This window comes from Mustela nigripes, chromosome 7 (assembly GCF_022355385.1).
Source record: "Mustela nigripes isolate SB6536 chromosome 7, MUSNIG.SB6536, whole genome shotgun sequence".
NCBI lineage: Eukaryota > Metazoa > Chordata > Mammalia > Carnivora > Mustelidae > Mustela > Mustela nigripes.
The window spans coordinates 119,262,855-119,275,879 of record NC_081563.1 but is presented as its reverse complement, the minus strand read 5'-3'; the positions used below and the strand labels follow the sequence as shown (position 1 = coordinate 119,275,879).

Genomic DNA, 13,025 nt, shown 5'->3' with positions numbered 1-13,025 from the left:
AGTAGGGATCACAATCTGCTGCATATGCATGAGGGGACCATGAGGCCCTGATTCGGGACTACCCGAGATGCGCCTGACTAAAAATTCTTCGGACTTGAAGACGTGAGAGCTCTGTCAGTTCCTCACACGTACATAGAAAGTTTTCAAAGGCTCATAAGAGGCGAACCTTGGGGGGATATCGGGCGAAGATGACCGCAACTTGGGGTTTATGATCAGGCGTCTTCTGGAGGCAGCCCAATGCCAAGAGGGGTCCTCGGACTGCTCCCCTCGAAGACGAAGGGGGCGTCTCCCCGGCTTCCTGCGGCGTCGGTGGCGAGCTGAGGTGGAGGCAGGCTGCGGCAGCGAAGGCGACAGTGGCGGCGGCGCCATGGCAGGGCTCGCAGGTACCGTGGCGTCGGCCCCCTGGGGACAGGATGAGAGGCCCTCAGTGCGGCGGCGCCGCCATGTTGCCCCTTTGGGGTCACCTTAAGGCGTCTCCCCGTCCTTTTCTAGGGTTTTCCTTCCGCGCACCCAGGGGGCCACCCCTGTGTCACGTGATTGCCCTGTGTGGCCCTAACCTGGGCCTCGGGAGTCCTTTCCCGGGCCGAGGCCGAGTGACCGGACCCCTGGGTCTCGGTCTGGCCTCCAAGGTCAGTGCTCGCCTGTCTATTCCCGGGACGGGACAGGCAGAGACGGGGAGCGCGGGGCTGAGGGGCGCGACTACCGCCTCTTCGTCCCAGGGGCCCATGGCAGGGGGCCCAGCTTCTGAGAGTCCTGTTATTCTGTCTCTGACCCTTCAGTCTTATTTTTTTTTAAATCAGAAGGGGCGTGGGTGAGAGGGGCGTAAAGGGGTCTCCCGCCCCAAGGCACCCGCTTTGGTGTCTAAGGTGATGGGGTAATAGGTTGACGCTCAGCTTTGAGTCGCGGGTGCTTCTTACCTATCTCATAACTTTACATCAAGTCTGGACACCATTTCCTTTCCTCCAGTATATATGGGGAGTGGCCCTCAAGGGCAGCTGAAGGAACGGAATGCCTGGCACACCAATGGCCTGAAAGAATGGGGGATGGGGAACAGTTCTTTTTGCTTACCCCTTCCAGACTTTCTGTAAATTCCTTCCAGGCCTCCGTGTCCCTTTTCAACGCTAAGTGTTGGGCAACGCTAAATGTTGGGACAGACTGGGATCTGTCCTAGGGAGCGAATGATCTTTCTGTTCATAGGTTCGGATCGTGTTTTATCCCTTTCAGGGAGCTGGTGTGTTGGGAAGAGCTTCTGTTTGCCCTGCCTGACATGGTCCAGCCATCCCCTCAGAGCCTTCTGGACAGCAACACCAAAGCCAGGACAAAAAAAAAAAAAAAAAAAAAAAAAAGTTCCAGCTTAAGTGCTAATGCCAAGTGTTAGATCTTGTTTATTTGTTTATTTTAAATCAGAGACTCATTAATGTCAAGCACATCTTTAAAAGATTCAGAGCCCTGGTCAGTTTCCAGTGACCAGATCAATTCCGGATCTGTAATTGGTCTTGTTAGAATTGCTGCCAAAAACGTTTTAACCTTTTATCTGTAATATGTTGTTTCAAAGAGGAATCTGGAAGTCTGGGTTTGGCTGTCTTTTTTGTTGTTCTCTTCTCTTTGAAACATATGCATTCCATTCCAAGCCTGTCACTGTGTGCTATACCAAGGACCATGTGTTGCCTTCCTCTTTGACTTCCTGCTCTGGGAATGCTCAGGAATCTGGACCCTGCTGGGGTTTGGGCCCTGTGGGAGGGAGAGGGGGTGGAGGGGAGGGTGAACAGTATCTTTCCCAGAGAAGATGGTGACATGACTCTGGGGCTTACAGAGGAAGTCAGAGGTCACCAGGGAAAAAGAGACTGTTGGTTAGGCTAATGTTTTGTGTGTTGTGTGTGCGTTTGTGCACGTTTAAATCTAGGGGGGTAAAACTAACTGCAAATTCAGAATCTCACTTTAGGGTGCTGGCTCCTGAGTAGATACAAGTTTGAAAATAGATCCATAGCAAATGGCTCACCGCAAACCTGCTCCCTCATAAAATGCAGGTGTAATAAGCTGTTGCTGTCCCACAGCTAAAGCTTAAGAAGCTTGTCCCCCACCCCTTCTTCAGTCACAATCCAAATACTCCACAGGTAGAGATAGCGGTGTCACATAGACCCCACAACTCTGAAAGTCATGGTACCTAACCCTACCCGCCCGACCCCCAGCTTACCTGGTTAGGCTGACGCTGACATCCTTCTTGGGGTATTCTTGCCAAGAGTCTTGCCTTTCCAAAGCCATTCCAAAGCCATTCCAATCCCCTCACAAATCATCTGCTGTATCCTTGGTCTTACAGGGACAGAGCCTTTTAGGGGTGGTGGAGATAGTTTGGGAGAAAGGGAGGCCTGTGGACTAAGGGCCCTGCAATGAAACTGTAGTCGTTTTTAACTTCTACTCTCTATCAGAATAAAATGCTTTATTGGTATTGCTTCTGGAAAAATTTTTATAAACAAGGTGTGTTTGGACCAGACTTCTAGGTACCACACAGGAACAGAAAGTGGACACATCCCTTCTGCCTTCTCCAGTGGGTTGTTTGCTGCCAGAACATGAGGGTTTGGGGATGAGGGATGAAAGTGGGAGAGTGGTCATTGCACACTCAAGCCCACCCACGTGGATACAGGCCACCAGGACAGCGCTTGCCTAGAAGTCTGTCATCTCACCATGCCACTCTGATGGATGGATGGAGAAGCCCCACAAGTGGGCTTTGCCAAGATTATCTGGAAAGACTGAGGCTGCCAGCAGCTTCCAGCCTTTTAAAGGGGGTACAAGAGGCTAAGGGGAGCATGCTCTGTCCAGAATAGCCAGACCCTTCCATGCCTGTCTGTCTGAACCCAGTTACCTTCTAACTGGGCTGAGGTTAGAGCATGTGGGACAGTGGGGCTGTGGGCCTACCCCTTGAAGGCTCTGAGGTGAGGCTTCTCAGTCTTCACTGAGAACACATTTTGAAATGTCCACGGTTCTGTGGGCTTAGTGTGGAAAACCACAGCAACTCCCAGTCTTGAGGCCTGCCAACAACTTCAGAAGGGAGGTGTGGGCACTGCCTGCTGATGAGTCAGCCTGGGGCAAGAGGAGATCCACCCCACCTGCAGGCTGCAGTAGAAGCTGGAGTCACCCGGCCTAAGGGAGATGGGAGTCTCTGATTACACAACCCCACCCCAGTCCCCATGGGTCCTGATTGCCACTTTGAAGGCAGAATGTTGCTAGTGTCTTGGAGTTCACCTGGATCTTAGCAGCCTTGGTACAGAGGGGAGCTGATGGTGAGGGGTAGGATGCGACCTGGCCAGTTTCCCTGGGCTAATTGATGACAAAGGCCAGTACCAAAACTGAGGTTTGTACCCTCTACTCCCATAATTCTCTGATGCTGTACTAAAGTTACAGGTGCCTCTAGAGGTGCTGGCAGTGGGGTTTAGAAAGGGGTTGCTTAGAGGAGGGGAGATATTATCAGGCTCAAGGGGCAAGGTGCTTAGTGCTCCAGAAGTGTTTGTGACAACTGTGACTAAGGGATTTGAGGAAGTGGCAGAGAGGGAGATTTACCGCTCCAAATCCTCCCTTGGTGTTGACCCAGGAACAGGTGTGTAGTGACAGGGACACATTAAGCCAGAGACAAGGCTGAACAGGCGGCAGGGCCATTTGGTGAGGCAGTCAGCTGACCATGTGAAAGGAGTCCTGACTCACTCAAGAGTGAAAGAGGAGAGAAAGAAGCCAGGATCCAAACAGCCAGGCCACCCGCTCATCTACCCTGACATGGCAGGAGAGAGCCCAGGGCCAGGGACCTGGTAAGTCCCTAAGAATATGGAAGCTAATGCCAGAAGTGGAGAACCCACTAATGGGGAGAGCTAGAGAGTTTTCCTGGGTGTCGATTAGGAGACCTGGAGAGTAGCACAGCAGAGTAGAATGTCCTTATAGTGGTCCCTGTAGGGGTTTTAGGGCCTGGAGGGATAAGGTGGGCCAAGGAGGCACCATACCACACCTCTTATCTGATACTCATTGTCCAAGCCAGTGCCCACTGTGCCCAGTGTTCACTTCCTTCAGGTTCCTGGATGGAGATAATACTTTATGTTCTGAAGTCCTGATCACCCCCTTGGTCTCTAGTACCCCATCTTGAAGGCTAGTCCCACCTTTCTTGCCTCCCATCTTCCCCAGTAGTTACCTGCCAAGGCCCATTATTCCAGGACAAGTGAAGGCATCCACCCCTCTGGGGAAGGTAAGTGGTCCTTTATTCTAGAGACCACAATTAAGGATGTAGACCTTTCTCTTTGGGGTGGGGGGAAGTGTTCCTTTATCTCAGAACAGTGTTAAGTAAAGATGGAACTGGGTTTGCTTATTCTGCCTTTGTTGCCTCCCCCACCCTCCCTCTCTCAAGTAGTGTGCCCCCCGCCCCCAGCAGTGGTACATCAGTTCAGTCTTAAGGAGTATGTGTTGAAGCCTTAAAAGAAGTCACAAGAGAGACAACTTTTTGGTGCACCTCCACCACCCCGCAGGGTCCTGGGACACTGTGCGAGATGGGGGAGGTACTGGTTTTTTATTTTTTTGTAGAGGTGGTCCCTGTCCTCCAGGAGCTTACAATCTAGCTGGGGAGACACAACTAATGCACACTTACACAGTCAGTACAGTTAGCGATTACCACAATATTGACCACAACTGCGTGAGACCAGGGAAAGCAAGATCAGTGAGGGGCTGGGAGCTCAGAGAAGGTGTTTTAGTAAAGATGGAATTCATTTACTGGTTGAATAGGTCCAAATTGAGTGACACATTTCTTTTGGGGTGGGTTTAGGAGGCAGGGAGTGGGGGAAGGGAATTGAGGGAGCAAAGGCAGCAAGGCTGGAATGCACGTGTTGTAGGCAAGGGACATTGAGAGGGCCCCCCTCCATTTCTTAATCCTCCTCCCTCCCTCTCGCCCTCAAGTCCCGCCACACAGGCATGCAGCTGGTGCCTTGTCTGCTGCATGGAGATTCAGGGCTTTGGCTGGTGATGCTGGAATGTCCATTCTGCTGGCTGGTGTGGTTGTCTGGATCTCTGTGGTGGGCCTGTTAGCATGGCCATGGCTGCGGGGCTGGGATGGCGCTGTCCCGACTTGGTCCAGATCAGAATGCATTGCCTGTGCCCAGATCTTGGGGGTAAGCTCCCCCCCCACCCCCCCTCCTCCCTCTACCCCACCCAGCAGTCAGAGGGGTGCAAAGGGGCTTGGAAGGGATCTGGTATTGTCGTCATTGTCGGTGCTGCTTCTCCAGGAGCCTACCGGCCCCTCACTGACCTTGGCAAATGCTCCTCTGGCGAGAGAGCACAGGGGACCCCCCATTCCTGCGCGGCACTGGCTCCCATGCTGGCCAAGAAGCACAGGAGCACCTGGTGACAAGGCCGCCCAGGGCTGGGGGCTGGGACCTCAGTTGGGGGCTCGCTGCCGGCGCTCTCCCAGCACCTGCCGCCCGGTCCTCGATACCGTGTATGCCAGCTTCTGCAGGGAGTACCTGAACACCTGCAGCAAGAGACCCGGGATCTGCCCTTAGAGGCAGGCACCCGCAGCCCGTCTGCAGCGCTGCCGTGCCCGCCCCCGCCCCACCCCCTGCCCCGCCCGCCCGCCCGCCCGCCCCGCGGGTTGGACTTAGAGGCAGGCGCGGGCGCAGCTTGTCCACGAGTCAGGGCAGCTGGAGCTTTTCCAACTGTGCTGAAGGCTGCATGGCAGCAAGCTGATTGGACCCACAACTTAGGTATACCTCACTTCTCGCAATGGGCTGTGTCCCTGGAGGATTTCGAAAAGCGAATCCTACCCAGTAAATGCAGCATTCCAGGAACACCTTAAAGGAAATATGCGATTCCTTTGGCAAAGGATTCCCTTAGTAGGGAATTCTTCCTGCAAGGGGTGCTTTTAGGGTAAATGATTTTATGGGCAAAGTGCTTTCTTCTGATTTATTTTTACAAAGCACTTTGCCTCTATTTGATTTTTTATTTTAATAAAGCGAATTGTCCTTTTGGAAGCGCTTTTTTTCCTCTCCCATTTTTCCTGCAAAGAACCTTTTCTAATTGTTTGCTTCAAAGCGCTTTTTATCTGATTCATGTTTTTTCTGTTAGCTCCTTTGTCTGATTTTTTTTCCTGCAGTGCGCTTTTTATCTAATGCATTTATTTCTGCCAAGTGCTTTTGCCTGATTTATTTTTCCTGCAATGCGCATTTTCTCTAATTCATTTTTTCCCGCGAATTACTTTTCTCCAATTCGTTGTGGGTTTTTATGAAGAGCTTTTTTTTTTTTTTTTTGGCCTGAGAAGTGCCTTTTTTTAACTTTTTTTTGGTTCCACCTTTTGAAGCGCTATTTATATATATATATATATATATATATATTTTTTTTTTTTTTTTTTTTTTTTAAGAAATTTCCCCGCAATGCGCAATTTTTTAAGGCGGAAAATTTTGCTATGCGAGCGTAAAGTCTCTTCGCAAAACACAAGTGCCCCGCCTCCCTCCTGGGGTCGAGTCTGGGTATAGCGGGTTTTTCTTACCGCGTTGGTCGCTAAGAGCCTCGGCGATCGTCAGCGGCTGGGGCCCGCCGCGCCCCAACTCTTTGTTCCCGGCCGGGCGCGGGCGCACTGGGAAGGGTCTGCGCGAGGAGGAGGGCGCAGGGAACGCGCGGGGGCACGCGGTGCCAACCGCGGCACTTTGGCAAGCAGGGTTCGCGGCAATAAGGATAGGATGGGTCCGGGAGGCGGCAATTGCGACGTGGGCCTGCCGGTTAAGGGGGCGCCAATCGGGACCCCTTTCCCACCCGGTACCTGGGCACACTTACCTGCAGCAGCACGCGGAAAATGTACCAGCCAATGATGAGCAGCTCAGCCGAGGCTGCCGCCACTGCCGCCATGGTTCCGAGAGTGGTGGGTGAGTGGTCGAGAGCAAGCGCGGTTCGCCAAGGTCCACCGATTTCTTGGAGTTCGCTGTTGGGCGCACTGCCGCAGCCGCGGTGGCCGCGCCTTAAGTATCCGCCCGTCACCCAAGTGCGCATGCGCGTCTGGGGTGGGTTCCATTGAGGAGGGGTGGCCGGGGGCGCTTCTCATTCGCCAGGAGAGGAAAAAATAATTCATTTGCTCTTTCCACACCGACCCCCGCCTCCTGAGTTCCATCTTAGACCCTTTCCAGAAGATTCCGCTGTGCCCGCTTTTAGATTTTAGTGTAAAATGGAGAGGAACTGCAACTCTTGAGTAGCGCAAAGGGCTGGAGTAGGGGATGCACGCCTTTTGGCACGGAACTCCTTCTCTGAGCGGTGGCCTGCAATTTCTATCCCAGTGTCCGTGACACACCAGTACCCCACCTTGGGCACGGGTGGAAAACTAGGAAGACCTCATCTGCCCCACAGCGGGGGAAAAAAAAAAAAGAGGTGCCCCTTCCCGGAGCCTTGGCTTCAGAGGCCCGTGGTTGGTACTCATTCTGGTATTTGATGTGCTCTAAGCCCGTGTCCTCTGCTTCCCGAGAGTCCCTGAACACGGAACTTTCTCTCATTCTTTGCGTCCAGCTTCTTAGAGTTACTACCACGGTGACTATTGAAAGAAATAGAGCCAGAGCACTGAGCTCTAGGCGCACAAGCAGTAGTCCCTGGGTCTACCCTGTGGGAGGGATGCGGGAGGGATCGGTGCCTTTGTGTGCCCGGAAGGGGTGGGATGAGCTTTTCAAAAAGTGGTCGGAAAATGCTCCGGGATCATTTCTGCCAGACAGGTCTTTTCAATCTGTCTCGTATGCTCCCCTCCCCCCCAGGCCCTGGTAGGACTTCACACAGCCAGCGAGGTTCTTTGTACCCGTTGTGCTGGGCAGCTGGAGGTCGGAATGGGGTTTTGCTACCGTCACCAGAGGGTTGTGGCCACCGCAGGTCCATTTCCAGGCACAGCGGGGAAGACCCAGACAAGACCCAGACACGGGTTGCGAGCTCAGCCTCAACGCCCTGGGGGCCCGCCACTGGAGAGCGCCTCTCCAGCAAGCTATCTAGCACAGGGGCCAAATGGCATTTGCCCCTCTGTGGATAGAAAATTAATTTTGATTAAAAGCTCACAGAGGTCAGGTTCTATACAGTGCCAGCAGCAGATGGAAAGTGTAAGTGATCCAAGCAAAGTCAGTTTGGATGAGGTAGCATGGTGATTTTTCCTACATTGACTTTCTAAGAAGTTGGCTGGTTTTGGCAAAATGATGCCAGGCTGCCATCTTAAAACAAAATATTCGGTAGTACTGCACCCCACCCCCACGCCCGCCCCGTGGCCTCACAGGGCATGCAAGGATCCATTACCAGCGAGCTCCGGCTGGCAGTGAGGTGCTTTAACTCTCTACCGAGCACCTGCTGTGACAGACTAGATACAGAACCGAACCTTGTTCTTATTTTGTGGGGGCACAGCATGGAGCCCGTGGCCATCCGGTGGCAACCACAGGGCGGTATTGTGAGGTCTGGGGCCCTTGAGGACGGGCTGCAGCCCCAGGAGGCGATACATGATCTCTGCTGGGCAGGGCCCAGGCAAAGCCAGTCCACTGTGCCGGACCTGCCCGAAGAGCCCTCTGGTCCACCTCCCCGACAGGCCCGGGGGAGATACTCAAGGAGCTTCCTGAGATGGTGATGTGGAGCAGAATAGACTTCCATGGGTGGGCAGGGAGGAAAGGGCATTCACATTTGCTGTTGTTAACCATGATCCATTTTCCCAAATAAGTCTACATTCTGTTCCTGTTTTTTTTTTGTTTGTTTTTTTTTGGTGTCTGTCTGTCTGTCTGTCTGTTTTTTGTCTGTTTGTCTGTTGTGTTGACTTTTCTCTTCAGGATCCCTGCTGCCTTGGTGATCCCGGGCTGACAGCCAGAGAGCACAGCGGCTCAGCTCCTGGAGAGTGAGGGTTGAAGAAAGCGGAGGGCAGCTGCCTGCGCCCGCTGGCTCCCATTAGGTCGGTTCCTGCAGCGGTGCCCGGTGGCCTTGGCGAAGGCCCTGCCCAGCAGAGATCATGTATTGCCTCCAGTGGCTGCTGCCCGTCCTCCTCATCCCCAAGCCCCTCAACCCCGCCCTGTGGTTCAGCCACTCCATGTTCATGGGCTTCTACCTGCTCAGCTTCCTCCTGGAGCGGAAGCCTTGCACAATCTGTGCCTTGGTTTTCCTGGCAGCCCTTTTCCTCATCTGCTATAGCTGCTGGGGAAACTGTTTCCTGTACCACTGTTCTGATTCCCCGCTTCCAGAATCGGCGCACGACCCCGGTGTTGTGGGCACCTAACAGCCTGCCCAGTTAGCTTTCCAAGGAAGCAGAAGATGGGAGGGGAGGCATTGACATAGGTCATAAAGCATTGGAGTTTCAAATCCCGCAGCCCCGCGGGTGCCACATTCCTGACGGCGCCTTTCTTGGCCTGTGATGTTTTATCCTTATAATGTGAATAATGGCACTGACCGGTGCTTTTATTGTAGAGTCCTGTAGTTGTGGGTGGTCTTGTGATTGTGTGTGTTCTGTCCCCATCTCGGTTCCCCCCCTACCCCCCAGGCTGGCAGGATGGTCACCCCCATCGCCTCATTCCTGCGAGGAGTCTGTGCCCATCCTGGTCCACCGTCCCAGCATGACCTGGGCAGATAAAATGCCAGTCTTGTCACCTCTGTGACCCCCTCCTTTTCAGGGTCTCTTCCTTTCCCAGAATGTTACCATCCCCTCAGTCCCTGTCCTGGTTTCCCTTTAGTTCTCTTCTACCCCTTTCCTTTTTGGGGGAGTACCTGTCTAAGACAGGGCTCATTTTTGCACTTATCTCGAATTTAAAGAGATTGCTGACGCCCGAGAGCCTCGCTTTTTCATCCTTCTTTCCCCGGTCAGCAGCCCAGACAAAAACGTGTCTTGACTGTTTGTTGTTCACAAATCTCCAGTATTTTCTCCACTCATTTTTAAGAAAGAAGTAACAGAGACCTGTTGCTCTTTCACTTGGGTGTCTGGGCTCATGCTTACCAGCCCAGCCTCACTTTCTTTGCCCTTCCTCCTGCCTTTCTCAGTTGTCCCAAGGAGGGGGGCCTCACCGTGTCTCCCGTGCATGCTCTGCAGGATTGAGGTGTGGCGTGTCCCTGTAGATCTAGCAGTCCCCAGCCGAGTGAATGGGAGAGTACTTGTGTGTTTCATAACAGCCATGATCCCTGTAATAGGTGTTTGGATATTTTTTGGCGTGCCGTGAGTGTGTGTGTACGTGCGTGTGTGCGCGTGTGTATACAAATACATGTGTATATTCCTTTTAAAGAAGCTTTATCGAGCGTGTTCTGACTTGGAGGTTTAGCAGTAGCTAGCTATAGTAGGTGCCGCTACAGTTTTTATTTAGCATGGGGACTGCAGGGTGACCAGCACACTGGACTCCGAGATGGTTCAGACAAGACAGAGGGGAGCGGTGGCCATCGTCCTTGTGCCAGGAGCTCCTTCAGTCCTGCGCATAGAGACTGTACCTTATGAAGAATACACAGGAAGACTTTGTGACTGTCACTTGCTTTTGCTTTTTCTGCGCTTCTGTAACAAGTGTTGGCAAACGAGACTTTCTCCTGGCCCCTGCCCACTGGGGACCAGCATGGTTGTCCGTCCAGTCTCAATCATCCATCTTTCTCTTGCCTGAGCGGGAAGGGCAGTGGGCCAGGCAGAGGACAGAACTGGAGGCAGTCCATCTAGGGAATGGGACTGTGAGGCCACACTTGGGGAACATGTGGACTGCTATTCCGGAGCTTTTATTTTTGGTGTGTTCGTTGCACAGCTGTTTGAAATGTTTAATAAAGCTTTATAAACTTTACTTTGTGGTTTCATGTGGCTGTGGTCCATTTGGGTCGTGGTGTTGGATTTCTGCGTTGGTGGGGGACAGGGGGTACCTTGGAGGGACTGAGTCTTTGGCGCCAGATACCTTAGCCCGAAAATTTGATCTGCTCTCTAGAGAGCAGATGGTGGGGTTGGGGGAAGGGAGGAGGGGGCAGGCCAGGCGGTGAACAGGAGGGAGTCTGAAAGTTTTTAGAGATGAGACATTCGTGTTTCTCAGCTCCCATGGCCTCTCGCCTGAAACTGTTTCCCTCCATAGGAGATTTGAGTAACCGATCCCTTGACAAACAACTTAGGACAGCTGGAGCTCTAATCATCAAGGATTTTTATGGTGCTGCTTTTGAAGTAAAAATAAAGTGAAACTCCTATGGCATTTCAAGTGGAAAAATAAATAAGGCTGGCCTCCAACCAGGGGGCTTAAGGTGATGGCTAGAAGTGCAAGAGTGTGGCAGGTCCCTGTCGTTGATGGGCACATGCTCCTGTGGCTGTGACCTTTGAGACAAAGCGGGTGGCTTGCCAGGGACCTGGGCTGGGTGTCCACCTCTCAGTCTCTTTTCCTTCTAGAAAACCTAACTGGAGCACTGCTGTCCAAAGCACAGTGCTGTGTAAGGGTTTCTGGAGGTAACTGTTGCAAAAGGGCTTTGGTAATTTCAGAGGAGGTCACATGTCTTTTCTAGACTTTTAATTTATTGCTGTAAAGTTTTGTGTTATTTTCTCTTGCCCTTTTTAAATCTCAACATTGTCAGTTTGTCCCTTTTTTCATTCCTAGCTTTGCTTGTCCACGCTTTCTCTTTTCTTGACCAAAACTTGCCAAAGATTTATCCATTTTAAAGGTACTTTCAAAGAACTGAACTTGTATTGATTATATCTGCTGAGTATTTTCTGCCTGATCCTTTTGTGCCTTTACCTCTGAATTCTTCTTTTCTGGGTTTCTGGATTTATTTCATGGTTCAGCAAAGTCTTGACAAGAAGAAGAATCCTGCATGTGGGAAGGAGGATTTATTCAGCAAACATAGCCCCTGTATGAGGCTTGCTGGGGATTTCAGGGGCAAGACCCAGGCCTGACCCACCAGGAGCGCATGATTCTAGCCTAGTGGGGAAGACTTAAGAAAATAGACAATTGCAAATTCCAAAAACAAAACAAGCAAACAAAAAAGGCTTTTGTGGCCCCACTCTCCCGTGGAGGCACCTGGATGATAAATGAAGCCAAGATTGTTGTTTATTTTGCTCTCCCTCAGAAAGCAGCTTTCTGTCATAGGTCAGGCCTGCTTAAGAGTTACAAACAGGCCTCCCTCTGAAAGATGTGTGGCCCTTGCCGGCAGGGAGCCTGCAGCCCCCTCTCCCCCAAACCCAAGGTGACTGCCAAATCAGCATTCCATCTGCCGTATGTGCTGCTTTCCACCTTGGCATGCACCCTGCCTCATCTTCCTGAAATGTCTTTCAGGAAAATGAAAAGTAGATACCTCTTCTGGAAAAGAGCAAGGGCACCGGGCCTTAGAAAATCATGCTCTGCCATCCCTCTGGTTGCTCTGGCTCCTGGTGTGAGACGGGTGCTAACGAGGTACCTGCTAACCACGGGACCCCATGAGGCCTTAGGCTGGGCTTCTGTCAGAACTGGTCTGTACCCTGCTCTGGACCTTGGTTTCCTTATAGGTAAAATGTGGTCTTGGGAGCAAACAGTTCCTAGCCCTAAATACTAGGAATCCTTCTTCCTAGGATCTTAAGGTGCTCCTGGATACACTTGAGAAAGATGACTGAGCTCCAGGAAGGGGGCAGTGCCCTTGCAGGACAGCCAGTGTATGCTTTCTCCTTTAGTCAGTATACCATGTGAACCCAGATACGCCTCTGTCAGGAAGCCTTCCTGAACTTTGTCCCTTCCTCTTCATAGCGACTGGGTTCTCCCACCCCTCAGGGGGATCTGCACTGTTAGTCAGGGGTGCACTTACCAGAATCCGAGTAGGACTAGGCCTGGAGCCACACGGAATGAATATCCCTGCCATCAGGGAGGGAGTCATCCAGGCTGATGGGAAAGGGCATGACATTGGGCAGATAATCCCACCGAGACATGTAAAACTATGAATTGTGGCAGATGCTATAATAGGAGTCTAAAAGGGGATCTGATGCAGGCCGGAGGGGACTGATGTTCAGGCTGAGACCTGAGGACAAATTTGAATGTTTGAACAGTGCACGAGATGTTATTTCTCAGCATCTCATCAAGCAGTCTCTGTTCTTGCAGATACAG

The 13,025-nt window shown here is 52.1% G+C and overlaps 2 protein-coding genes across 4 annotated transcripts; one reads left to right on the top strand and one right to left on the bottom strand.

The window, feature by feature from the left end:
• Window positions 1–270: 270 nt before the first annotated feature.
• BLCAP (BLCAP apoptosis inducing factor) lies at window positions 271–10,763 on the top strand. Its single transcript, XM_059406982.1, has 2 exons — window positions 271–383; window positions 8,796–10,763. The coding sequence occupies exon 2, from the start codon at window positions 8,972–8,974 to the stop codon at window positions 9,233–9,235; it is 264 nt and encodes an 87-aa protein (XP_059262965.1). The 5' UTR covers window positions 271–383; window positions 8,796–8,971; the 3' UTR covers window positions 9,236–10,763.
• NNAT (neuronatin) lies at window positions 4,455–7,035 on the bottom strand. 3 transcript variants are annotated; one of them, XM_059406981.1, is made up of 3 exons: window positions 6,796–7,030; window positions 5,741–5,816; window positions 4,455–5,497 (listed from the first exon to the last, which is right to left on the bottom strand). In XM_059406981.1, the coding sequence occupies exons 1-3, from the start codon at window positions 7,006–7,008 to the stop codon at window positions 5,268–5,270; spliced, it is 519 nt and encodes a 172-aa protein (XP_059262964.1). In that variant the 5' UTR covers window positions 7,009–7,030; the 3' UTR covers window positions 4,455–5,267. The 3 variants fall into 3 exon arrangements, with proteins under 3 accessions (XP_059262964.1, XP_059262962.1, XP_059262963.1); XM_059406979.1 differs by having other exon boundaries at window positions 5,321–5,497; window positions 5,736–5,816; window positions 6,796–7,023; XM_059406980.1 differs by lacking the exon at window positions 5,741–5,816 and having other exon boundaries at window positions 5,321–5,497; window positions 6,796–7,035.
• Window positions 10,764–13,025: the final 2,262 nt, after the last annotated feature.

Coding starts and splice junctions, on each gene's coding strand:
- NNAT (XM_059406981.1), bottom strand. CDS start 7,008: ATGCGCACTTGGGTGACGGGCGGATACTTAAGGCGCGGCCACCGCGGC. Junction 5,817..6,795: donor TTTTCCGCGTGCTGCTGCAG/GTAAGTGTGCCC, acceptor ATTTCCTTTAAG/GTGTTCCTGGAATGCTGCAT. Junction 5,498..5,740: donor GACACAGCCCATTGCGAGAA/GTGAGGTATACC, acceptor CTCTTGCTGCAG/GTGTTCAGGTACTCCCTGCA.
- BLCAP (XM_059406982.1), top strand. CDS start 8,972: ATGTATTGCCTCCAGTGGCTGCTGCCCGTCCTCCTCATCCCCAAGCCC.